This window comes from Myotis davidii, unplaced genomic scaffold (genome assembly GCF_000327345.1).
Source record: "Myotis davidii unplaced genomic scaffold, ASM32734v1 scaffold916, whole genome shotgun sequence".
Taxonomy (NCBI): domain Eukaryota; kingdom Metazoa; phylum Chordata; class Mammalia; order Chiroptera; family Vespertilionidae; genus Myotis; species Myotis davidii.
The window spans coordinates 1,717,013-1,743,814 of record NW_006288013.1 but is presented as its reverse complement, the minus strand read 5'-3'; the positions used below and the strand labels follow the sequence as shown (position 1 = coordinate 1,743,814).

The following is a 26,802-nucleotide window of genomic DNA, read 5'->3' as shown; positions in this document are numbered from 1 at the left end:
GGTACAGTACAATTAGTGGGTTCTTTTCCGGCCTCATTCTGCTTTAATGTTGGTGTACGTGTGGTAAGTCTTCCTCTGGCTGAGTCTAGCTCAGGACAACCAAGTTTTTTCAATGGTGGGCATGTGATCAGACCCTGCCACTTAACAAGTGAACTCCCAACTCTGTGGAACCCCAAGGGGTCCAGGGTTGGGACTGGAGCCCTGGATGTGCCTTAAATGTCCGTCAAGTGCAAATGAAAGTTCATTTATATCTACCTTCTTTTTGTCAATGATCCTGTCTAAGCGCTTCAGTTTCAGGGAGCAGTTTTAACTGGATTAGCTCAAAACTCTATCAATAATTACATGCTCTGTCAAACACAATTGCCAATTGATCCGAGCCTGCTAGTATGAGACTCAAGAGAAGTCAGACTCATGGTGTTAACAACAGAAAGATGGTTAAGTCCTACTGGCCTACTAGCAAGCAAATTGAGCTTTCTGTCTTTCTTTTTTTCCTTCTTTCTTTCTCTATATATCTATTTTTCTTTCTTTGTTAAAAAAATTCTTTATTGTTTAAAGTATTACATTTATCTCCTTTTCCCCCTATTGACCTCTCCTGGGCTGTTCCCACCCCCCAGCACATGCTCTCACCCCCTACTCTCTATGTCCATGGGTTATATTTATATGCATGCATACAGGTCCTTTGGTTGATCTTTTACCCTCCCCCTTCCCCTGCTTTCCCTCTGAGGTTGGTCAGTCTGTTCAATGCTTCTATGTCTCTGGATCTATTTTGTTCATCCGTTTATGTTGTTCATTATGTTCCACAAATGAGTGAGATCATGTGATATTTATCTTTCTCTGACTGGCTTATTTCGCTTAGTATAATGTTCTCCAGGTCCATATTTTTTTAAAAAACCAACCTATTTATTCTATCTCATAAAAAATGTCTGAAGGCATGAGTCTAGGGCTAGCATCTCAGTTCTGCAAAGAAATCAGGGGCCATGCTCTTGCTATTTTTCTGTGACTCCATCCTTAGCAAATGTATCTGTCTAGCTGTTACCTAAAAACCTTAATGACTGGTGCTAGGAGACTGCATTTGGCCTGGGGATGTCTGCTGGATGCCCATAGATTTATGATACTCTAATCCCAGAGCTGGGAGGGCCTTACAAGTCTGTTCTTTACCCATCGTGACTGGTAATATGTCAATCATCTGGGCTGAGTTTATGAAGTGTTTTGGGCATGCATATGTCTGAGTAAATGTGAAACTCCGAAAGAGAGAAAGAATACCCGAGACTCGAGAAATAACATGTACTCTGATTCAGGCCCTGCACTAGCTGCCTTATAAATGCTATTCCTTATTCTTCAGAACATCTCTGCAGTATAAGTCTTGTTTTCACCACTTGACAGATTAGGAAATTGCTCTGAGAGGATAACGGGCTCCAGGTTTCACAGCCGATAATGAGAGGTCTGTTGGATTCAAACTCAGGTCTGCCTGACTCCAAAATGCACACATTTTTCCCTCTAGATTATATTTCTCAGAATTTAACTTAGGAGACTAGGTGAGAATAGAAAGGCAATGCGTCATTTCCCAGAATTCCCTCCCCTTAAAAAGCCCCAGGGATATAACCCTGCTCATCTGAAAGGCAGGGTCTGAGAGCAGGTAAATGGATGAATGGGTTATCCTATACAATAAAAGTCTAATATGCTAAGTGTCCAACCATTTGTTTGATCATTCAACCGTCGCTATGCTGTGCACTGACCACCCAGGAGCAGGCACTCCAGCCAATAGGTTAGCTTGCTGCTGGGGTCCAGCTGATCAAGACTGGGAGAGACGGGGCTGAACACGCCCTGGAGCCTTCCTGCACTACCTCCCCGGCCCTGATCGTGCACCGATGGGGTCCCTTGACCTGGCCTGTGCCCTCTCGCAATCTGGGACCCCTCAGGTGATGTCGGAGAGCCAGTTTCAGCGCAATCTCCGCAGGCCAGGCCGAGGGACCCCACCTCTAGTAAATATATAAAATTCCCTTCAAGCTGAAGGACGCAGGCTTAAGCATTAGGCTTCTTGTCTGTGGGTTAAGAGTTGAGGTAGGAGGTCAGCAGGGCGGGAGGGATTCTGGTTACCTGTGTGTGTGAAGGAGGAAGGCCTTTTCTGCCATAAATGCCGACTAGAGCCGCCTTTCCCAGAGACACATTGAATTTCAGATGCACGGGGTGGTCTATGAACACCTGAGATCTCCAGAATGTGCCGGGAGGAATCTTCTGGGAAGCCCGTCTCCCCACGTCGATTTCTCCCGAGTCTATAAAACTGTCCTCTGGAAAGAAACTACTGGGCTTTCCTACCAAGACACAGGGAAGGGAAGACAAAACATCATGATTAGACACAGGTGAGTCAAGCGATTAGTGCATTCACATGAGCAGGGCACCCCTCTGCCTCGCACTCCTTGCTACGAGTCTGCTGCCAGCCACCCCCTTAACCCCCCAATGCCCCGCCTGAAGAGTAAGAGTGTCCAGACGTTTTCCCAGTGATACTCAAATTGTTTTGCTAAAAATACTCATTCCTCCAAAGCAGTGTGCGTCCTCCCCAAGGGCCATCTGTTTACTGCATAATTCCACAGCTTGCTAAGATATATTTTGATCCTAAAAATAATCATTTGCTGTCACATGAGAATAAGTGTGTGTGTGTGTGTGTGTGTGTGTGTGTGTGTGTGAAAGTGTGCATGCTAAAATAGAAAGGCTGGAGGAAACGAGGTGCTGTTATTCAATTCCCAACTAAGAATGGTCCTCCCAGCAGTAGGAAGCAGGACCTGAGTGGAGTAAGGCATTTGACAAGTTCACTAGTTTATATATAATTGGAATTCAAATTCTGAGGCTGAGATATGTGGATGGGGTTTCTGTTGGGAGGAGGGGTAGGGTTGGGGAAGATGAGGAAGAGGGAGGAAAAATGCTTCTTTGTCGAGGATGGGAGGTCTTTGAATATCATTTCTGTGCTAAAGAGGGTAAAGTTGAAGGAATTTCTCAAGTTCAGGCACAAAGACTATGACATGCTTGGAAATTTGACCTAGGCCCCCAACCCTGCAGGCTGCAGGGAAGTCGAGGGTGGTGGTGGTTAGGAGTAAGGTCTCTTGATTATTTCTGTCACCAATCAGGAGAGTTACAGCTTTCTGGGTGCACCCCAAGTGCCAGGAAGGAAGACTACTTATCAAACTTCCTCTATTTGGTAATTAAACACATTCACATGTGAAAAATATAAACCCTCACTTCCTGCCAGACCTTGGCCTTCTGAGGAGTTGGGAGGGAGCAGGAGACTCTAGGGATGTAGGAAGACCACCCTTAGGATGATGACAAGCCAAAACCAAGTCAACATCTTATTTGTCCTTAAAAAGCACCCCCAGGCATCCTAGTTCCAAGCCTGTTGTGTTGTTAGAGCTGTTGGAAGAGACACTTTAGAGAACAAGAATCCATTTGTAAAGAAAACACGTTTCTGGGGACTTTTTATGAAAAACATTTGGGGAATAGGAAATTAAAGTGTCTTTTCCCCCTAGTTTTGTAGGAGTCCTTACAAAGCACATTTTATGCTGAAATGGAGCTTGGCAGGGCACTGTTGTAGTCATAAAATATTGTACTGTTTTAAATAATACAATTCAATTTAAATGTTAAACTTCTCCATATGTTATCATTCCCTTATAAACTCCCAGGCAGAAACATCAGGTTTTTAGCTTCAAACCATTAAATGTTATTTTAATTAAATATATGCCAACAAAAAAAAGTTAAAATGCATGCTCTCAATAAAAGTACCACTAGTATTTTGTCATTAGCATGGGGAAGAGCTCGCATTTAATTCCTTTATGGAAGCAACGTGCCCCAGACTTTTACCTTGAAAGTGGAGACACACACAAACCACCATGCAGTGGTTCAAAGTTCAAAGACAGAAGCCAAATTCAAAAAGCATTAAGATGGAAGAGAATTAGTTTCCCATTCTTCCTTATCTGATGTCTGGTTTCCCAATACCACAATCCTTTTATAGTCCAGGTAGAAAATAGTATGCCCTTGAGCTTCTAATTCTGCTAGGGAAGCAGAAGTCTGAGGGAGTACGAAACAAAAACGGGATGAGTTCTGGGCTTTTTACTCCTAGAAACTGCAGAGAAAAAAACCCATGAGATTGCTAATTCTAAGGACTCGTTTCTTTTGTGAGTGGGTGTGAGTTAGAGCTGGTGAGAGTGGAGAAGGGCCTGCCTCCCACTAATTTGTGTGTCTGAGAATAAATAACAAGAACATCTCCCGCATTTCGGCATGCTATTGGGAAACCATGCATAGTTCATTTTCCCTTCAGTGAGCATGTCTGCAGGAGACGGCTATTGTAGTAGCTCCTTCTTTAGCCTCACAGATCAGGGGCCAAGCCCAGAGACTCTCAGGAGATCTGCCGGGCCAGGGGCACGAATAAGTTGGCTCTTACTCCAGAAGAGGGAGGGGCAAAGGGAGGGGAATATTCTTTTCTAGCATTCTAGTATTTCAACAAAGATGCCAAAATAGGGCGCGGGGGATTGGGGGCGGGGGGACTTGTCTTTGGTGTGTATACAAGAAACCAAAATAGTAAATTCTGGTCTTGGACACCCCTCACCCTCCGCCCCAAGACTTTGACTTTTTTTGGCTGAGACTGTAAGGGCCACTCTGGAACTTGGTTCAAAAGTGACCTTGGACCAGAAGTCACCTTGTCGAGATCCTTAGGGAAGGGGCCACAACCCAGCCGAAAGGCTGTGTTTGAGAGGGGAAAGAGGTCCCCCACTGGGAATGTAACCTCTAGTCTTCTTCTTCCCCTCTGGTGCCCAGAGGTGCCCTGGATGAGATGGGAGCTCTTCTACGGGGAGAGCTGCAGCCTGCTGGGTCCTGGGCCTGATGGGAAAGAGGCGTGAGACTGGCTGGATTGAGGGCTGTTCAGAGTGAAACCACCCCATCCTTTCCTGCCTTGAAAAAACCCCATCTTCCTTCCAGAGGCCATAACCCATGATTCTTTGCTCTTAATTCTGAGCACTGAGCTGTGAGCACTAGCACAGAAAACATCCTACTACACAGCAAAACCCAGCAGTGGTGGAGAAATGAGAGAGGGAAGAGGCAACAAGAGGAGAAAAGGCCTGTGTATAAAATTCATTTTACCCCTATGACATTCTGGAAAATAATAATAATAATAATATTAATAATAATAAAGTAATGGTAATAATAATGAAGGTAGAGGTAGTAGTTTTAGCTACCATGTATTGAACTCTAATTACATGGTGGGGAATTTCACAAATCTTAGGTCAGTTAATTCTCACATGATTGAAATGTATATCCTGAGGCTCAGAATGCTTAAGAAACACTGGGAGATGAATCCATTCAGAGTTCACTCTTATTATTAGAATATGGCTTCTTAGAGCATGACACTGATGAATGGCTAATCACAACTCTTCAAAGATATTCTTGATGGGGGCAGAGTGCACTGACCCTCTTTAAGGGCAAGAGTCCAATTTAATGCACAGTCCCTACAGGCTAACTAGCAAGGCCAGAGAGTGGGCAGATCCAAGGCCCAGTGACAAACTTCCGGGTACCCTGGGGTACCAGAAGTCGACAATTTTTATGAAGTCGGGACCTGCAAACAGCCCTAAAAGGTGACAGTCAGCATCTCAGACATTCATAAGAAGGACACTGTTCAATCAGTGGGTGCCCCCAGAGGCTTCGCAAACTGCTCAAAGTACTTAACTCAGGATTAGGGACCACCAACAGCACGCTTAGGTTTCACAAGGCAGATTCTACTGACATTGGCCCTTTTCTTTGTAAATATATACAAATTCAGGCTTCCTGTAGCAATGCTGTGCAAATACACAATCATGTTTATAAAATAAATTTCTCAACAAATTTCTGACATGATTGGATAGCTCAGTAAAATGTGTAATATTTGGAAGAACTGAAATTTCATACACTGCCCAGTTACTTTCCTGAACTCAGTTCTAAATTGCTAATCAGCTAATATCCCCCACCCTCCTTCTACCCTTTTTTGTTCTTTTCAATGCAATAACTTGCACAAAGGATCCTTTAGTTTCCTTAGCAACTGTTTGAAATTTATTTGGTTATCAAAATAAGCTGTTTCATTTTGGAGAGCCCAGCTGAGCCTGCATGCAGCAATTTGCATGGTTCAAACTGATGGGCAATTCTGATTTCACTGCAGAAAGAAGAAAATGCTATCCCTAGCCCACCAATTCAACCATCAGAAATGCTTGTTTATTCATGGCTCCCCCCCCCTTCTCCATTAATGCATAACATAAGTTCTTGTGGCTTTACTTGCAAAAGCTGTTGTATTTGGTTTCTGTCCTATGACAACCCTGAAATGGTTATAGCCATGTTGAAAATATAGTATATACTGCAGTTTGATGTTATTCTCAAAGACATGGTGAACATTTAAAATACTGTTTCATCATATGTTTTATTTGCATTACTAAATAATACTCAAAAATGCCCTGATCCTCTGCAGGATCTTTGAGGATAAAATGTTAATCAGCCTGGATTTCTGAGATTCTAATAACTGATATGGAATGACTTTGAATTTGAATAGACAAGAAGAAAGGAACCAGGATTTGTGGAATGCCTCTTCACCACTAGCATTTGAAAAAATAGGTATCATCCTTGTTCTACAAATGAGATAACTAAGACCAAAAGAGATGGAGTAACTGGCATGAATTAATAGAGCCGATAAATGGCAGGCCCGGGAGTCAAACACTGGACTGTCTGCTGCAAGGCCCATTTATCCTTTTCCCTTCATACCCCACTGTTTCCCCCATCATTGTGGGACAGGGTCTCTGAACCTAATTCTGGAATCAGCTCTCTTCTTTGATACCCTCAGAAGGGACAGGAAATATGCACTCACATTAGGGTTAGAAACTTTCCCTCTTGAGATGTGTCTAAGGAATTAGATTTTTTTTTAAAATATGTTTTATTGATTTTTTTACAGAGAGGAAGGGAGAGGGATAGAGAGTTAGAAACATCGATGAGAGAGAAACATCGATCAGCTGCCTCCTGCACACTCCCCACTGGGGATGTGCCCGCAACCCAGGTACATGCCCTTGACCGGAATCGAACCTGGGACCCTTCAGTCCGCAGGCCGACGCTCTATCCACTGAGCCAAACCGGTCAGGGCAGGAATTAGATTTTTTAACATCACGATTAAAAGCATTAACCGAGTAGACATTGGTTTGACCAGGGCAAAAGAAGTTAAGAGCCACGTGGTCTCATGTAAACTATAGAAAGCTTTGTCCACTGCTTTTCCAGACTGGTGTGTTTTCTTGTCACAGTAATTGCTTTTGATGCTGACCACTTTCCAGCACTGCATTGCATTTCAGGGGTTGGTAAACAGGATCCATTTGCATTAGTAATGACAGATAATCCCTTTAAGCAAAAATACTCCAATTAAAGTAAACCAATAAGCTGGTGCAATTGTATTTTGTCTCTTATCTGTGCCTCCTGCACCATGCCTAAACGACCCACAAACTAATTTCATTAGAGTGAGAGATTTCAGATACATCCTACTCCTGTTTAAAGAATGCTTGATAGAGATCACGGAGGGAAGAAAATACATTTTGCTAAATGAGACCCTTTACCAATAGGTTTAGGGTTAAACATATCTACAGTCTGCATTTGTGCATGCTGATCTAAAGACAGTCTTCATTTCATGGTATTCATCTGCAGCATCTGACACTGTAACTGGCTTGGGCATCACGAGCCAACAAGCAGGACCATGGACAGGACCAACTTGAAAAAAATTCTGAAGAGCCATCTGGTCAGTCCTCTGATGGTTCTATGACTAATTTCATATGTAGAACTTGCAAATTAGAAATGGCCTTAGAGATTATCTAGCTCCACAATCTCCCTGTAAAGAGAAGGAAAATGAAGCCAGAAGGTCTTTTCAAGGGATTTGCTTAAGGTGATATCACAGGCAGCTGGACTTGAATTCAAGGATCCTGATTCCTAAGCCAGAGTTCTTCCCAAGACCCTATGCATGTGCCCTCCTATCATAATATGGGGCAAAGGAAGTGTAAATTATTCAAGGTTTTATGTCTTAAAACCTTTGAAAAGGAGAAGATGGGCTTTGGATCTGTGGAAATACCCCCAGTTTTCGTCCCTTAAAGATGAATACAGGTAAAAAGTTGATTTTGGCCTTTGAGATCATCATTTCAGAGGTCATGAGTAGATACCCCAACAAGCGTATGCTACCCTATTAACCAAACTGTTGCGTGGAAGGCAAATCCTTGGAAGGCCAGAGAAGCTCAGAAGCCATGACCTAAAAGTTAAATGAAAGGAAAGGTAAGATATAAGCAGTAAGGGTAGGAGGCAGCTATGGCCACTTTGTTGACTGAGTTAACACCAGGGAGAGAGAGAGAGAGCAGGTCACAGCAGGGGCAGGGGAACAGATGGCCACTCTGCCCAGAATGACCTCCTGACTGGCTCATAAGCTCAGGCATCTTTCCTGGTACCATTTTTCTGTAAGTTTGTGTCACTCTTGGCTGACATGAAAGAATTCGTATTGATGGCATGCTAGAAAGACCCCTAAGAAATTCAGAACATGGGTCTAATGATGTCCCATTTAAGAAAGCCAAACTCCAAAAGTCACCACCATTTTAATCAATGATAGAAAAATAAATTCGTGCCTCCGTGTACAATGGATTTCTCATCCATGTCTCCTTCAGGGGCTTGTAACCATAGGGTTAGTCAGGAAGGACAAGTTGTGGAAGAGCAAGAGCCATGGAGACCTGGGCTCAGATTCCAAACTCCATTATTTCCCGGTGGGTGACTCTGGCCAAGTCACTTCATTCATGTGACCTTTAGTTGTTGCATCTAAAATGGGTATAAACAAATCTACTTACCTCACAGAATCCCTGTGAGGATTAAATGAAATGCTCTTGACAAAAATTTTTGAAATGAGCACATTGTACAAACACTAATGATTATTGGTATTGCATACGAGGAAACCAGAGCTCAGAAAAATAAGGTGACTTCCTCAAGGTCACATGGCTGGAAGGTGCTAGAACACCTGAACTGGTGTTTCCATTAAACCACAAGGGTCCAAGGATATTTCAATGACAACACACCATCTACCCACCTCACCAGGCCCCACTCCCGGAGTTGCCCCTTTACCCCATGAAGTTACCCCCAAGAGCTTGTCTGGATCCCACATAATCAGAAGCGGCCACCCCAGCAGCGAGCAAGCCCAGAATGCTTCCCTGGAGGCATGAGATGGGATACTGCCGAGCACCAGGAGCCCCGCCCAAGCCCTGCATGAGCTCACAGTGACAAGGAGCTGTGATGAGGACACAGGTGGACTGGCAGCCGGTGTGGAGTGCAGAGGGATGGAGGAAGCGCAGAGCATGGAGCTGTGAGTCAGGCACATGACGCGCATAATGGAGGTCTCCTCAGTTCAAAGGCAGACACAGAGGACTCACGACACGGACAACACAGCAACCCTACCTTCTGTGGCTCCTTTGCCTTTCCTGTCAGGGATCTCTAACCCAGTGCCCCCTGAGGGATACAGGGAGACGTCGGTTGGCACAGGCCAACTGCTGGCTGTGTCCTCCGTGATCTCATACATCTGCCCCTCCATCGGCTGCAGGTGCCAGTTTAGGCCAAACAGGTGCATGGCTGTGGTGAGCAATGAGAAAAGTCATCTTTTTCTGCTGGAGGTGGAAATGAAACTCCCAAGCCATGGGGGGTGGGGGCAAATGGGGTGGGGAACACAGGGATTCTGGTCAGTTCAGTTCAGCAAGTAGCCCCTGAGGAGAGTTCGTGCAGTGCCAAGCCCTTCATAGGGGACGGGTGCCACAGAGATGATCGAGGCGTGGACCCTGCCCCGGAGGAATCACAGTCTAGTGAATCTGGGAGGGGGCAGGGGAGGGGACTTTCAGGTCTGGGATTTGTGTTTTACTTTAGGGGGAAAGTTGCCATTTTTATCACAAAGGGTTAATTTTCTTAATATCAAAATAACTCCTGCAAATAATAGGCAAAGTCCAATAACTCGGTAGGAAAACAGGCATAGGAACAGACAATTTACAGAACTAGAAATACAATCGGCTCTCAATTATATCAAAAAAGACTCTTAACATCACTCACAGGAGGAGAAATGCCAGCTAAACTTTGAAATCCTATTTTTCACATATGGTTTGGCAAAGATAAAAGAAGGTTGAAAATACACAGTGTTGGCAGAGAGCAGGAAACAGGCACTCTCATACTTGGCTTGTGCGAGCAAAAGCTGGTATAAATCCTGTGGAGAGCAAGTTGACAAAAGCTGTCAAGTTTAAAATACACATACCCTTTACCCTGGAATCAGTTTCAAATTCTAAAAACTTCTCCTCCAGATACACTCTCCAGATACTCACATACATACCAAGTGATGTATGTACACTCATCGATAAGGCTATTCACTGCAGCACTGTCTGTAATAGCAAAATATTGGAAACCGGTCCCTCAATAAAGGGCTAGATATATATACTGTGCAACCATAAAAAAAGAGTGAGGAAGTTTTTTGTATGTATTTCTCTGGAGGGAAAATTATAACATGCAGAACAGTATATTTGATATACTACCACCTTCAGGCAAAAAAAATTTCCTATATATGTACAGAATATTTCTGGTAGGATATGAAAGACATTGGTGACTGTGGGTGTGTCCTGTGAAGGAAGGAGATGCTAAGTGGAAGGGACAGAGGAGAGATTTACTTTTCACTGCATATCTGTTGTACATTTCAACTTTGTAGCATGTATTTCGGTTTTAAAAATACTTTTCCAGGAAGCAACTGCTAAATAGTCTTGTGCAACAATCTAGATGGGTCCATAAGATGCCAAAGAACGGACATGTCCTTAATGATCCTCAGAGCTGGAGAAGGCTAGGAAGCCTATTCCCAAAATCTAGTACAAATGTCTACTTAAATCCCATCTGAGGATTCAAGACTTGAGCCTTGATGGTACTCTCCCTTCTGGGATGGCTACCCTGACTCCCCACGTACACAGTTAAACACTGCAGTGCCAGGACTCCCTCAGCATCCTGTGTGTAGCATCATGTGTTTGTTCAATTGATGAACACTTTCTAAAAGCCCACTCTATGCCAGGATCTGTGGCTGGTCTGCAGAGCGAGAACTGAATCAGATAGCCCAGCTTTGATAAGCTCACAGTCAAGTTGGGGAGACAGACAAGCTACAGAATCTGTTCTGAGGGACTAGAAGGCCCAGAGGAGGGGGTGACTTACCCACTAAGGGACTTTAGGAACATAGGGGAGGATCTACAGAGATATGAAGGCCCAGAGTAATTAAGTTTACTAAGGACCCACTATGTGCCAGGCAGCACGCTGGGTAATTTGTTTACATGCCATCTAATTGTCATGGCCACCTTGCCAAACCCAATTTACAGATGTGCATATTAAGGCTCAGAAGGTTAATTAAAATCATAAAGATAAAACTATCATTCACCAAATGCTTACCATGTGCCAGGCATTGTGCTAAGAGCAGTAAATATCGTATTTCCTTTAATTCTCATAATAATCCTAGGAGGTGAGTGTTAATAATCCCATTTTACAGATGAAGAAACTAAGACACAATGACATCAATTAACACACGGAAGGTTAAATGGCTAACAAGTGGCTGATAGAGACAAGTGGCAGAATCCAAAACTATTCAAATCCTGAAATCATACACCTTCCACCTTCCTGGCTTGAAGACCCAGGCTCTCCCCACTTCCCCAGCTGCCTCTCACTAGCTCCATCTAGCAAGGCGTGTGAGCCTGATAAGGATATTCCCCTGTAACATGTCAAGCAGACAAAGGCTTTATGTGCCTTTCTAGGTAGCAACATAGGATTCTGTGAGGCAGACAGAAGGTGGTGTTACTTGGCCCCAGTCTATGGACAGGCCCACTGATGGTGGTGTTGAGGCCGTGTGACTGACTGCCTTCGAGACACAAAAAAACTGTGGAGGCTGAACACAGCACATCCTCCTGACTTCCGGTCCAGACCCAAGCCAACCCGAGAATATGCACGTTCAATTTAACCAGCAGGTGTACCCTGATAACAGGAACAGAATCTGACCCTGTGTTTTTTCTTCAGTGACTGTGGTAAGGGGAAAGGGTAAGGAACCAAAGGTAAGAAAACTGTCTTCAAAAACTGCCACTTTCTAGCTATAGTGCTCTCACCTGAGACGCAGGGATAAAAATGTTTCCAAGGGTTGTTGCATCAGATGAGATGAAATACAGCCAGGTGCTTTGTAAATTGTCTATACCAGGCATATGGAATTAACTATGTTTTATAAGCATTATAATTGTACCAGTGATGGTCATGATAAAAATAATAGCTAACATTTACTGAGCACTTTTTACGTATCAGGCACTAAAATGCTGCACGCTGCTTTTGACTGTCTCTGTGTAGTTGTCAATAGCAATAAAAGTTAACTTGCCTGGAAGAAATGAATATTCGGCTATTTCCAAGGCTGAATTAGCTTACATTTCTGCTTACCTTCTTACTGTTTTAATCTATATATTGGCAACTCCAAGGTGATGGAGAAATTGTTTGAACTATGGACAACTCAGATCTATGGAGTTCAATGTGCAGGGCCTCCTTCCCCATCAGAATCAATGATCGCATCTCAGTGTGCAAAAGTGCTGTCTTGTTCAAAGGTCAGAGCATTAACTCATCCCAAGATGAAGAGAACTCTCAGAGTGTTGTAAAGAGAAACATTTTTATTGTCAAAGCTTTCTCTTATTTTTCACAAGATGCAAAAGCAAGTCCTTGCTTCAAACATTACGCTGAGGGGGAAGAAAAGCCAGTGGAAGAAGTGTTACAGGTGAAAATGATCACAAGACCTGGTGTCTCAGGGAAGGGAAGGAGGGCAGGACGGTCCCAGCAGCGGGGCAGGCTGTGGACCTAACGCTAGGAGGTGCCCGTTGGCACTCCTTCATCTTAGCTGTGCCCCCCCACAATCATAAACAGAGGTCCCACACAGCTATGACCCGTGGAAGATGAGCTCCTGAAAACCACCTGGGAAAGCAGAGGACTGGGTTCAACTCAAACTTGGACCCTCCTCGAAGATGCCATCATTCAGAAATCACTTAGGAGGCTGGTGGGCAGGGAAGTGAGCCCCGAATCACCCAAGCGGGGCTGAGCAGAGTGAGCTTGAGGAGTAGGATGATGTGGGGTCAGAGATGTAAAGCTTGAATAGTGCTGCTTTAAAGCCAAAAAGAAACCCAAACCAAACCAAACAAAACAAAACAAAAAAAAAAAAGAAGAAAAAAAGGGACCCTTTGTGACCCAGAGTCTTAAACATAAGTCACACTCCGTTGTTTCACTGATTTGGCTAGTGGGTGGTTAATTTCATGCTTCTGGGTTCTGGGGGAGGAGAAGAGAGAAGGAAGAGAAATAGTTTGCCCTGTTTTCTTCCCAAAGGACAAAACCCACGGTCAGCCAGACTGTCCAAGAATACAGATCTCAAGCAACCACTCTTCTTTATCATGGATGATCATCAAAATAATAATAGCAACACAAAACTAAATGCTCAATGCTTTCTCTACATTATCCAATTGAAACCTCACATAAAAAAAATAATGAAAAACACCATTGGAGAATGTATACAATGCAACTGGAATAGAAACAGAGCTATAGGAATACACTGTGATTTACTCAGAGAGGCAAAGTAAGTCACCTAACACCGCAGACCTGTGTGGAAGATCGAGGCAGGTTTCAGAGTCAGGGGCCAGTGTTCCAAAGGACCTAAAAGTTAATAGCCATGGATCCAAGAAAGCGAAGACATGGAAATTCCCCTCTCCAGCCTGCTCTGAGGATGGACCGGACCATGGAAAAGTATAGATGTATCATCATAGTCCTGGTTTCCTGAGAAATCAATCCTAACCACCACCACCACCACCACCACCACCACAGATCTATCTAAATCATGCCCTGAGGTGGTCTGTATTTATAACTGTGCAAAGCTCTCCTTCAGTACATGAAAAGGGACATAAATAAGAAACTTGATACTGGTTTTGCCTTTCAACTAGTTTGCAATTCAATGAAAAGGTGAAAAAATGCTAAAGAGTTCAGAGAAAGGCTGTGGAAAGGCAGTGGGTTCAAAGATCACCCACTATGAAATGTTAATGATTTCTGAGAGCCAAGAGTGGGGCAGGGGGAAGTTTCCTATTCCCTCAGCTCTGGTCAATCTGATGGGAGGGCTGACATTTTCCAGTTGCCTTTTCCTGCCCAGCAAGACAAGAGAGATGGCTGAGAAAGTGCAAGCTCCATCTTGACATTTTTAAGAAAAATGCTCAATAGATGTGCAGATGTTGAAGGCTCCAGGCAGCACCTGGCCAGCAGGAGACAATTAACAAAGTCATTAAGCAGGAGTCACCAATACAAGTATAGGAGACTTCTCCCTGCACAATGCATGCCTCTCTTCCAAAAACCCAATGCAGGGACCCACCTGCATCTGTCACTCAGCAGTTCCATGCAGTGAGTACAGATGGTGATAACCACAACTGCTGATCCCAGTGGCGCTTTTGGTTTCAGAGACAGTGGGAACCAACTCAGCTACATAGGTACCCATTTTTCTTATATTAGTGCTCAGTTTTGTTTTGTTTTTATTTTTTTATTTTTATTTTTTTTTTAAATATATTTTATTGATTTCTTACAGAGAGGAAGGGAGAGAGCTAGAGAGTGAGAAACATCGATGAGAGAGAAACATCAAACAGCTGCCTCCTGCACACCCCCTACTGGGGATGTGCCCACAACCAAGGTACATGCCCTTGACCAGAATCGAACCTGGGACCTTTCAGTCTGCAGGCTGATGCTCTATCCACTGAGCCAAACCAGTCAGGGCAGTTTTGTTTTGTTTTTAAATAGGATCATTTGTGTAAAATACAAGTCACTTTGACTTATGGTCCTCTGATGGGGAAAACAAAAACCTGAAAAGGCCAAACACAAACCACAACACTTTCATTCTCCAGGTTCTACTCCTGATTTTGCTACAAAGCCACAGCATTCAAAAGTTCCAAAGCAAGAAGTTCCATACACAGAGATGTACACTGCAGTGTAATCGCAAAAACATTGGAAGCCACAGAGATGTCTAAAAATAGGGAATGACTTAGCTAAAATATGAGACAGGTACTGGATGGAATACAAGGTAATCATTGTAATAAATAACCATGACAGCCAGCAATGAGGGAAAATGCTTACAACATAATGTTAAGAGGGAAAAAGCAGGGCACAAAACTGCAGGTTTCTGCTGACTGCATCGCCATAAAACCAGATACACATATGAAAAAAATAACCTGGAAAGACATACCTAACACTGACATCAGGCTTTGAATTATACTGGTAGGGTTATGGCTACATTATCTTTGCTAGTTTCCAAACTCACGTCAATGCTGTTTTACATTAAAAAGGAAGTTCTACCACTTGGCCTCCAGAGCAACAGGTAGAAAAGAAGGACCAGAGAGCAGAGTGGGAGACCCTAACTTTGAGTGAGTAGGCCAGTCAGACACTTAGGCAAGGGGAATTATGTACTTTTTTTTTTCATTGAATCCTAACTTACCCTTTAAGAACATTATGATTCTCAATTCACAGGTGAAAAAAATGTGAGTCTCAGAGAGGCCGCATGACTTGCTCAAAGACATTTTTCAGATGGGAAATGAGAAAGTCACCTGAGAACCCAGATCTGACTGGTTCTCAAGTCTAGGATCTCCTCCTGGCATATCACACTGCTGGTGGGTTACATGCCTGAAATTAAGTTAAAATTAAAATAAAAAAAAATATTAAGGCAAAGCCTCTGCTGACAGCATAGCCAAGTTTGCTCTTTTGAGATGGTTTGTCAAGGGCAGTGGTTGGCAAACTCATTAGTCAACAGAGCCAAATATCAACAGTACGACGATTGAAATTTCTTTTGAGAGCCAAATTTTTTAAACTTAAACTATATAGGTAGGTACATTGTTATTAACTTAATTGGGGTACTCCTAAGGCTTAGGAAGAGCCACACTCAAGGGGCCAAAGAGCCGCATGTGGCTTGCGAGCCACAGTTTGCCAAACACGGGTCAAGGGGCTTTCTACTCAAGGACAAAGCATGGGGCTCCATCCTTCCTCTTAGGCCTGGCTGATCCCTACAATCAAAACCACATAAACGCCCCAGTCTGGTGTGGCTCAGTTGTTGAGTGTTGACCTCTGAACCAGAAGGTCAGGGTTCGATTCCCTGGCGGGGCACATGCCAGATGGCAGGCTCAATCCCCAGCATGGGGCATGCAGGAGGCAGCCAATCAATGATTCTCTCATCACTGATGTTTCTCTCTCTTTCCATCTCCCTTTCTCTCTGAAATCAATAAAAATATATATTTTTTAAAAACCTACATAAATGCAAATAAGTGACTTGTCCATTGGCAGAGTTAGTCCTCAAGTTCAGCTCTCCCCAGAGCACTGAGTTAGGCCATTTATTAGTTTCATGACTTTGGGCGAATTACTTAGGCTCTCTGAGTCTCAGTTTCCTCGTGTGCAAAATGAAGAGAGCAATTTCATTTAATCCACAAAGGATTAAATGAAATTATGTACGTAATTTGCTCAAAACTGTGCCTGGCACGTACATAGTAGGAGCTCAATAAATGGCAGCTGTCATCCTTGTCATTTTGCTACATTGATTTTCCTAATTCCTGAAGCCACTGCAAGACGTGTCAAAGCTAGCTCTGCTACGTCACTTTTTCTTCTTTCTATATGTTCTCCCTAACTCCCCTTCCTGCCAACTGTGAATTTCTTCCAGCTCAGGGCCCTCTCCCATCCTGCTTCCACTAGCTGACAGCCTCAGGAACTCGAGCTATTTGCCCAATGGCTACAAGAGTTTTTAAAAGTGGAATCACTATAGAGCAGCCTGACAGGATCCCACTGGTGACTACGTGTGGCTAATTTTAAATCAAGTAAATATATTGCTTTTCTTCCTGTCTCTGGATAAACCTGACTCCAACAATCAGGGTTATTGTCTCTCATTCCCAAATTAAGTGTTTTCTGTAGAATGTACTCTGGCACAGTTAATCATTTTTCTGTGCTGTGCCACGCTGGGGCGGGGTGGATGGATGGAGGGGAGGGAGGCTTTTTAGCAAGGATTCCTTGGTGGCTGCTCGATATTTCTGTAAATTAAGGTGGGGTTGGGCATGAGTGAGAGGCTCAAGCGCAGTGAGCCTCTGAAGTGGGAAACAAGCACCGCCCACCTCGATGCGAAGGCAAAATATCAATTTCACTGGCGGGCTCTGAAAACTGGTGACAAGGCAAGTTGTAGGAGAAGCATGGCTGGAATCTAATTTGTACAGAGTAGAGTAAACTGCTATTATTGCAGTAATAGAATAAGAAAGCTGTCATTTCTGGGCACCTTTCACCTGACAGGCTCTACGAAGACCTCTTCTATACATAACTAATTTAGAGATTGCCCACCTCCGTCAACCCCTGGAGTGACCTCCGCCTAGGCCACGCCCCACCCCCCATACCTTGCTGGTCCCAAAGCCAGGAAATGAAAGGCACAGAAGCACAGGGGTTAGGGGCAGCCCTGATCCCTTCTCTGGTCCTCGTGTTTATAGTTATGCGACTTGGCTTATGTTATCTAACTCTTTTGAGCCTCAGTTTATAAAATGGTGATAATAATACCTAAAGAGTTGTGATGATGAAAGAAAAGAATGTATTTTATGAACCTGTTATGGTACTTGGCATCTGCTCAAATATACGGCCAGCGGGGCCCTCTGTGCTGGTATCATATCATCGTATCATTTTTACTGTAATTAGGGTTTTCACTGAGAAAGTGAAGGAAGGAGATTTCTGGAGTGGACGACCCTAAGTTTTGCTCTGGAGTTGGAGGCAGTATAGCTTCCAACTAGGACTGACAGTATAGCCACGGGGTAGAGACTCAGACCTGACTGGTGCATCCTGGCAGAGCCGCTGCTCTGAGCCCCCACTCTAACCTCCTAGTTCAGAGCTCTGTCTAGTAAATGACCCTGTCATTAAGTCGCAGCAGGAAATCCTGTAAGAGCTGTAAAGCCATCTTCCTGCTTGTTCCTCCATCAGCACAGCCCTCCCAGATTAAAGGAGCCAGAGTAAAAGGGAATGAGCCCACAGGCCTGCTTGGTCAGGCCACCCTGAAGCCCTTTCCTCAGGACAGGGAGTATTCCTTTCATTACCATCTCCCAGCACCTGGTCCACAGGAGTGAAGAAGAAAGGGGGGAAAGGAAGGAGACAGGCATAATTAGGATTATTATTGAAATAAGAACAGCTGTCATTTATTCAAAGTGTTCTGTGCGTGAGGTAATGCTGGAGGATTCGCATTCATCATACCATTTCATCTCAGAACGCTTTAAAGCAGATATTATTAGGACCCATTTTGTACATGAGGCATCTCAAAACATAGCAACAAGGTAGATATCATTAACCTAATGTATCTCCAGGAAACCAAGGCTCAGGAACTGTCTGTAATCATTCATCATGGCAGCACCAAGTCCAACACCAGGTCTGGGGCACTTCAGACGCCAAGCTTTCCTCAGCCCGGTGTCCAGGATGTGTGAACAGGCTCCCATTCAGTCCCAATCAGAACAAACATACAGCTTCTGAGCCAACTGCTGCCAACAGAGCACATGGTCCAGGAAGGGACTCCATACAGAGGAAGTGCTCAAACCTAGTACAAGGCCCACAGCCCATCCTTCATATTCAAGGCTTAACTGATGGTCCAGGCATCAAAGATACTGGGATGACCAGCCTGTTCCAACTGCTCTGCTGGGGGAGCAGCCAGCACTGCCCTGGCAGAACCACCCTAAGGCTGGTAAAGTGCCCATCACTTCCTAGAGAGAAGGGGCAATGCTGGTGCAAAGCTCTGCAGTTTCTGACTTCCTTTCTTTGTGGCACCTGCACCCACGTGTCAACATTATCCTGGCTGGCGGCTGGCAGCTGGGGAAGGGGGGCCCTGGGTGGCAGCCAGAAGGGAGGCCCCAATTGGCCCTGATCGCTAGCCAGGCCAAGGGACCCTCCCTGTGCATGAATTTCATGCACCGGGCCTCTAGTTTCTATATAAAGTGTCTGCACTTAGCAAAGGACCAGCCTTCCATGTGTGGCACATGGTCCCCTCCTCCACCTGTATCAACCTTCAAGGAGGCAGGGAAATGCCATGGGTTTGGTGAACACTTGGGAGCTACAGGAGAATGCCTGTTGCTAGGTAGCAGTTCCATAGCTATTAGAAACACACTGTGATAGGGCTCTGGAGAGCAGCACGCCCACTTCCTGATTTCCTTTGGCACACGAACCCTGTAACTAATTTTTTTCAATGATCAAAGTCAATTAGGAGGTGGTCCTCACTGTACCTCTAAATGTAGTTTTAATTTGTGTATATATTATTAGGATAGGCCTTCTCCCTCTGGAACATTCACTTTGGTGAGAGGAAGGAGGGCGGACAGCTTAACATGGAGCCTGCCACCCGGATTTGTAACTTGGGATAATATTTCTTCATAATGAGAAGCATTTTGAAAAAGCAGTTTAAAATCTCCTAGAACAGAGTGTGTGAGGGCACAGCTTCCCTGTCTCCTGCCAACTGGACATTTTCTGGCTCTTTGGGATCATACTACATTTTCTTAAGATTTTTAAAATTGATTTTTAGGGAGAGAGGAAAGGGAAGAGACAGAAACATCGATGTGAAAGAGAAACATCAATTGGCTGCCTCTGACATGCCCCCAGCTAGGGATGGAGCCACAACCCAAGCATATGCCCTGACCATGAATCGAACCAGCAACCTTATGGTGCACAGGATGGCGTCCCACCAACTGAGCCACACTGGCCAGGGCCACACACATTTTCATGTTTCCCTGCTCTTGTCATGCACAGAGCAAGGCCCTCAACAAATGTAAGTCTCCTTCTCTGATACACACGGACACCTGCTTTGGTTCAGTCCTTTTATTAGAAAGTTTAAGGCAGCATGGATGTCCAGGCACCATGATGATGCTGTTGATCAGGTTAATAACAGCCATTGTCATTGATTGAAAGCTATATGTGCAAGCCCTGTGCCTCGTGCTGTATAAACGCCTATCATTTAATCCTCACAAAGCCCTGTGAGGGAGGGATTATTACTCTCATTTGCAAATAAGGGAAACGGAGGCTCAAAGAGATTCAACAACTTGCCCAAGATCACACATTTAATAGGAGGTCTGAGTTGAATCCAGATTGCGCGGAACCTGTCCGTAACCACCATAGAAGCTGACTCTCTGCTTAGATGTAAAAATGTAGAAATGACAAGAATGGGGGAAAATGCAAATCTCATTATATGGACCTGCCTTACTGCTCAAATTTTGTGGGCAATATATTTTCCTGAGGGTAATCTCTTCATAACAGAAACAATTTTCAGAGTATTTAAGTGCTTGTTGAGCACAGTATCTGACATTCCTCATTATGCCCCCCTGCTCAGGAGTCTCAGACTGTATGTATTTCCATCCCTTGGACACATCTGTCTGTCCAGCCTCCAGGCTTTTGCTAATGCAGTGACTCTTTGTGGAATGGCCATTGCCTTTCAAGTTTTAAAAAAATCACAATGACAAAAAACATTCTCCAATCCTTCAAGGCCTACTTCAAACATTACCTCTTCCATGAGGAGTTCCACTATTATACCAGCCAAAAATGCCCTCTGCTCTCCCTCCCACCTGGGCCCTTCCCATTTTTGCAGCCTCTCCATGCACCCCGCCCTGACACCTGCCTCCTGTTCCTTGTTGGCTCTGTGTCCATCTCTGTACCCAGTGAAACAGGTCTGTAGAGAGACCCAGCTGATGGCCCTTACCAACTGTACATCAGCAGGTAAGTGACTTACCCACTCTGCTCTTCAGTGTTTTCATCTGTAGAAATGTAAGGATAATACAAAGCCATCTCCCAGGCTCTTGTAAAGATTACATTTAATGCAAGTTCTTCATAAAAGAAAGAACACCCGAAGTTTAAAACACAGACTAATGCAAAGATTTATATATGAAACTTCCAACACAGCCCCAGGCCTACACAGTTAGGTGTATGAGCTTAATATACTATGAAACTTAATGAACTTAATACACTACGAAAAAGTTAGGATCCAAAAACCAGTTGTAAAAGAAGAGTTTTCAGGTAAAGAAAAGAGAAAAATGCCACTTCGTCTAAAATTTTCACTTAATCTTTGCTCCCCTGCACACCATCTCCTCTCAAATCCCCTTTTTGTATGGGTAGTGGGGTGGAATCACATGTGCCCACAGAGACACACACAGCAGCCCAAGCAGCATATCTTGCTATAGAATTCCACAGAGGCTCTGAGTGGTGAAGTTTAGGACAACCTGATGAAATGGATGTCACAGTACAACTAATGACACTGGCATTTTTTCTCTTTCCCCACCGGAGGCTGAACAAAATCTAACTCCAGGCTCCCAGGCAGGACGAATCTAGCTGCCTGCCATAGGCCAGCAGGAAGGACTTCCTCCAGAATGAAATGTTAGGCCAGTGACAGTCTACTCGAGCCCCATGAGGCCAGGAGCACGGCAGAATCAGATAGCGTGAGGAGCTGGTGCTCAGTAAGCCATGTGCATAAAGGCTGTCATTTCCTCCCCGATCCTCAAGCACTGTGGGTGCAGACCCCCGCCCCACTCAATGCCACAGCTAGCTACAATCTGGGCACAGTGCATGGCAAGGGCAGCTGGACATTAATTTTTTATTTTATAAAAAACACACTAGTTTCTCTCTTTAGTCGGAAACTCCCTGCAATCTCCGGGCAGTTCAGCTCAGGTAACCAACCCTGCTCCACCCCACCTACGGGGACCACAGAGTCCAGTGGGAAACGGGCCAGTGTGGGAGTACATCTGGGTTCTTTCACTCATTAGCAATGTGGCTTTGGACAAACAACTTAACCTCCTCGGGCCTCAGTTTCTCATCCATAAGGTAGAAATAAAAATAGGCTAGTACTTAGCACGCAGTTGGTACCTGACAAATATTTGTTGGATAGTGAGACTGTGGAGAAAATGAAATGAGAAGACCCATGTAACACTCGGAACATGCCTGGCACATGGGAAGCTCTCCACCCATGTGAGCTGCCATCTCTGTCACATGAGGTTAGGTCCTGGGAGAAGAGCTGGGAGAAGGGGCAGAGTAAAGACCCAGACAGGATGGCAAAGCCCTCTTGTTGGCTCTGCGCCTCACGTATGCAGCACAGCAGAAGGCATCGGACGACGGCTCTGAGAGGCGGCATGGTCTACAAAGGGAAGCCCAAGACTTGGAATCAGATCTGGCTTCCAGGTCCAGCTGAACAAGTTACCTAACTGCAGCGGGCCTCAGCGTCCACAGCTGGGGGTTCAGGACAAGGACATGCAGTCAATAATTCTATGCTGTGCAGAGCCTGCTGGGGAGGACCAATGGTTTGAAGGCAAGGTATATATTATGCAGTGGCCTAGGGGAGCCTGTCTCCTATGGGGGAAGACAGCCGTGGCCCCTGCAGTCCCTGTGGTTTCTGTAGTTCTACAGTTGAGAGCCTTCAGTAAAATAGAGACTGGGGTCTGCAGACAAGCTAAAGGCACAGATGGACATCTTAAAGCACAGTCTCCCGAGCCAGGTGCCCCAAACAGCCCACACTTCTAGCTACTGCCTCTGCCTCTGCTTAGGCTGCTCTGTCTTCCAGAAAGTCATCCTATATCTTCCTTGATGTACAAGGCTCAATGCCTTGGGGAAATTTTGTCTCATCTTCCTGGTTAGAATGAATTGCTTTCTCCTTCAGGCTCCATCCACCCCAAATAACCCCAAACAAACAAACAAAACAGGGACAAGGTTCAAACTCAAGTAACATGCTTTCATCGACTGCCATCAGCAACTCACATGGAGCCATGGATGACTCTAAGCAGTGATGCCAGCTTATCGACTTTGCTGGGGATACAACGGGGCACAGAGCTCAGTGAATGCTCCACGCCATTTTAAACCAGAGTACGTGGAAGCTCCCTCAACTTAATCCCAGATTACCTGAAATCCCGGGGTCTGGGGATGGCCCTTGGCCACTGCATCTGAAAGGGTTTAAACTCTCTGGGTGATCCAGCCGCCTGCAGGGTGAGAACCGCATTTACTGAGCACCCACCGTGGACCACCCACAGACTGGACCCTGGGCAGACATTCTCCCAGTAATGCTCAAAATTCCTCTCAGCCATGAATGGACATCCCACCAATGAGGAAATGAGACTCAGAGGGATGCCAACAACTGTGTGAGCCGGGCTGGAAGGCCGGTCTTACTCCATCTGAAGTCTGTGCTCCTGTTACCAGACTGCATTGCTGTCTTTTTAAAGGGTGTTTAGTTCTGGTTTTGTTGTTTTACTGTCAGGAATAGAAAAAAAATACAATTTTTTACAGCCCGCTCTCCTCCTCTCACACCCCCTTCTTTCTCCCCTCCCTCTTTTTATTTATTTTTTATTGATTTCAGAGAGGAAAGGAGAGAGATAGAAACATCAATGATGGCAGGAAGTTATTGATCAGCTGCCTCCTGCACGCCCCCCACTGGAGATCGAACCCACAATCCTGGCATGTGCCCCGACCTGGAATTGGGAATAAAGTTGTGACCTCCTGGTTCATAGGTCGATGCTCAACCACTGAGCAACACTGGCCGGGCCTTCCCCTCCCTCTTTTCTGTGCCCAGGAGGGCAGCTCGCCTTGCTCCCTCCCCGCTGTCCTAGGTGTGCAGCCTCAGCAGCCCTGGCTATACTGCCCTCCTCCCCACTAGCCAGGTATTCACAGCAGCCCCTGGGGAGAACAGTCTTGCTCCGTTTCTGCAATTAAATAATTTAATTCTGTGCAATTAAATTATTTTATTTCCCAGTAATTAGTCTAGACTGAAAACAAGGGCTTGGGGACAAATATTTTCCAAGGATGATGAAAACCTATAAAATCGATTCCTCTGCCACACTCCTGGGTGCAGTGTGGCAAGAACACCTGGGGCCAAGGGCTGGGGCCGCTTCCTGACCCACCAGGGCTCTGCTGCCTCTTCGGGGGTGGGAACCTACTCACCAGCCAAGGGCCTCTGAGACCTGGGAGAGTGTGTTTTTGCTGCAGCCGCCACTGTTGTTATAAAAAATGAATATACTAGTAAACTCGGTGCTTTCTTTTCTGAGCCCTTTTCAAACTCGGGGCTGCTTGGTCCTCAAACTCAACACACCTTGTTTGCCGGGGGGTGGAGGGTGGGGGTGGGAGTGGGGGAGACAGCCTTCCTTTACCAGTGGTTCGAGAGCCAGGAGCCTGACTGTTACTGCATTCCCACCGCAGCCTGTCATCTCCCTCACAGAGGAGGCAGCGGAGGCCCAGGGAACGCAGGTTCTCGCTGACAGCCGCACAGTCATAAAGAACGGAAGGGTCTGAGTCCGTCTGTGTGACACTCCGAAGACACTTCAGCAGCCACCTCTGGTTTTCCCTCGTCTTAGTTTCCGGTCATCATGTTCCCGCTCTCATTATCCCACGGGCTCTAGACTTTCGATCTCTGCTCCCCAGAAGAACTTGAGCCCCCACGCTGACCTTTTCTTTCCCTCCACTTCATGCCCTGACATCCCCCACTCCTTTCTCTCCTTCAACAAACGGTTGCTGAACACGCGCTCCATCCATGACAGGCCCTGGCCCAAGAGGCTGTGGCTGCAACACTGAGTGAGACAGAAATTGTTTCCGCCCTTACGGAGCCCACAATCTAACAGTGGAGACAGATGGGAACCAATCCACGACGCAGTTTGGTTAACTGTGGTGAGCACTAGGAGTACTCAGAGAGCTATAACTGGGTTCCCAGCTGAGAGTGAGGCGGTCAGAGGAGTTTCACTGAGGAAGCCACATGTGAAGTAAGCTCTTGAAAAGGAACTGACTGGGAAAAGGCGGGGGGCGGGGGGTTTCCTCCAGGAGTGAAGATCTTTAGCTTCTCTGGGTCTCAGGGCCATTTGTAAAGTCCTCTGTCCCCTACCCCTCACCCCTCCATCAAACCAGCCAAGCCAAGGTGAGTCCACAAAGCTGGGAAAGTGGGCACATGGCTGGAGGGCCTGGAATTCAGTCCCCTCCTTCGGAGGAGCCCGGAGCAGTGAGGGGGCATGAGCTGTAACCTGTCCATACTTCCTGACCCAGGAGCACTGCTCTGGGGAACACCCTCCCCAGAGTAACCGATAGAAGAAAACAGAGCAGGAGGCACAAAGCTGTTCACAGAGTGCTATTTGTAATAGCAAACAGCTGGAAACAGCAGGAACACAATGAGAATAATGGCACAAATATGGGAGAGCTATTCATCTTGTCAAGAATGAGAATTGTGTCAATTCTTGAAACTGTTTGCATGAAGAAATGGTCCATGAGAGGGACAGAGGAATGTGAACGAGTGAGTTCATGCCGACCACATGGAGGCTTTTGGCTGTTATCCTTCAGGAGGTCAAGCACAGCACACACAAAACCCCAGAATGCCTCAGTTGTTTGTCTTGATAACCTGAATTCTGAATTATATCATAAAATTTCCTCAACACCACTTAGCTATCTTAAGAGTTTGAAGGTTATGGTAGGTAACACCTGAGATTGAATCCAGTAAATAAATCACATCTTTACGACGCCTCTCAAAAACAGCGCCTAAAACGACTGAGACGGGGAACAGGTAAGTGGGTGCCAGAGGCTGAGAATGAGGAGAGACGACAGACCACAAAGGGGTGATGGACATGTGCTATGTTTTGAATGGGGTGATGGTCATGCAACTCTGTCAGAGCTCATAGGATGGTACACCGACAAAGTATTAATTTTCTGCATGTAAATTCTATCTCAATAACTCTGATTTTAAATACGAGTGGCCAGGGCCTGGGGGCTGAGTGTGGTTTGGGTCTCAGAGCTCTAGCATTGCCATGGAAAGGAATTATGAAGAGCAGGGATCCTCTTGTCCTCCAGATCCACTCTCTTCTTCTCTGCCCCATTCCATGCCCTGGGAGGCTGGCCCATGGGGCCTACATCCATGGGCTCCCTTGGGCTCTGGCTTCTGGTTGGATTCCACCAATGGGAGGAGATGGGAGGGTGGGGAGAGAGTGAGGTCTGCAAGCTGGAACATTTCCTGTCCTGTGGAGCTGAAAGAAGCTGAATGACTTACTCATTCTGGCTAGTCTTCTGTTTGTTTATTCCTCTTTTACAGATGAGGAAAGGCATCGTAAGGAGATTCAGTCCTTGCCCAGGTGGCACAGTTAGTAATGGCGGAAGGACAACAGACTCACCAGTCTATAGAGTCTGAGCACAGAGCCCTCACTCCTCTCCTTCCAGACACAAGTAGCCCACTCCATGCAGCGGCTCCCCCTTGTTAGAGCGGTCTTCGCCCCTAGACCCCAAATCTGCCTTCCTATCATTTCACCCTGCAAGCCTGACTCTGCCCCCTCCCCCTCATGGTATTTCAAACAGTTTCGGAAAGCCCTGCTGGTCTCCTCAGGTCCTCCTTTTGGGGGTTGGAGGATATCTGTCTGGGGTCTGTTAGAAAGAGAACAATCTATATATATCTTGCTATTAGCAATTCCCACTGAGCAGCATGAAGGAATCAATCTTAGAGAGAAGGCTTTAAAAACAGGATCCTGTATCTTTATCACTTTTTCCTCCTCCTAAAAGATCAAGTTCAATCATCTCCATTTCCCATTCTTTGGGCTATAAAGCTAAATCTATGGCTTCTCTCATGATGTGAAGTCGAACAGAAAGGAGAGAAAATGAGCTTATTGCTCACTAATAACAGCCAGGCCCAGAGCGCAACAGGCCTGTGCTTATGAAGCAGACGGCACCTGGGATCCTGATATTGCAAGGGCTGAGCCAGACGGGGATAAT

The 26,802-nt window shown here is 45.5% G+C and overlaps 1 protein-coding gene across 6 annotated transcripts in view; it reads right to left on the bottom strand.

The window, feature by feature from the left end:
- The window catches only part of TENM4 (teneurin transmembrane protein 4), a 498,342-nt gene that overhangs the window by 184,404 nt on the left and 287,136 nt on the right, over positions 1-26,802 (bottom strand). For all 6 annotated transcript variants that reach the window (XM_006759877.2, XM_015561430.1, XM_015561431.1 and 3 more), the window contains 2 exons: positions 9,466-9,636; positions 2,098-2,312 (listed from right to left, as the gene is read on the bottom strand). In XM_006759877.2, coding sequence (XP_006759940.1) covers positions 2,098-2,312; positions 9,466-9,636 — 386 coding nt within the window. The remainder of the gene's footprint in view (positions 1-2,097; positions 2,313-9,465; positions 9,637-26,802) is intronic.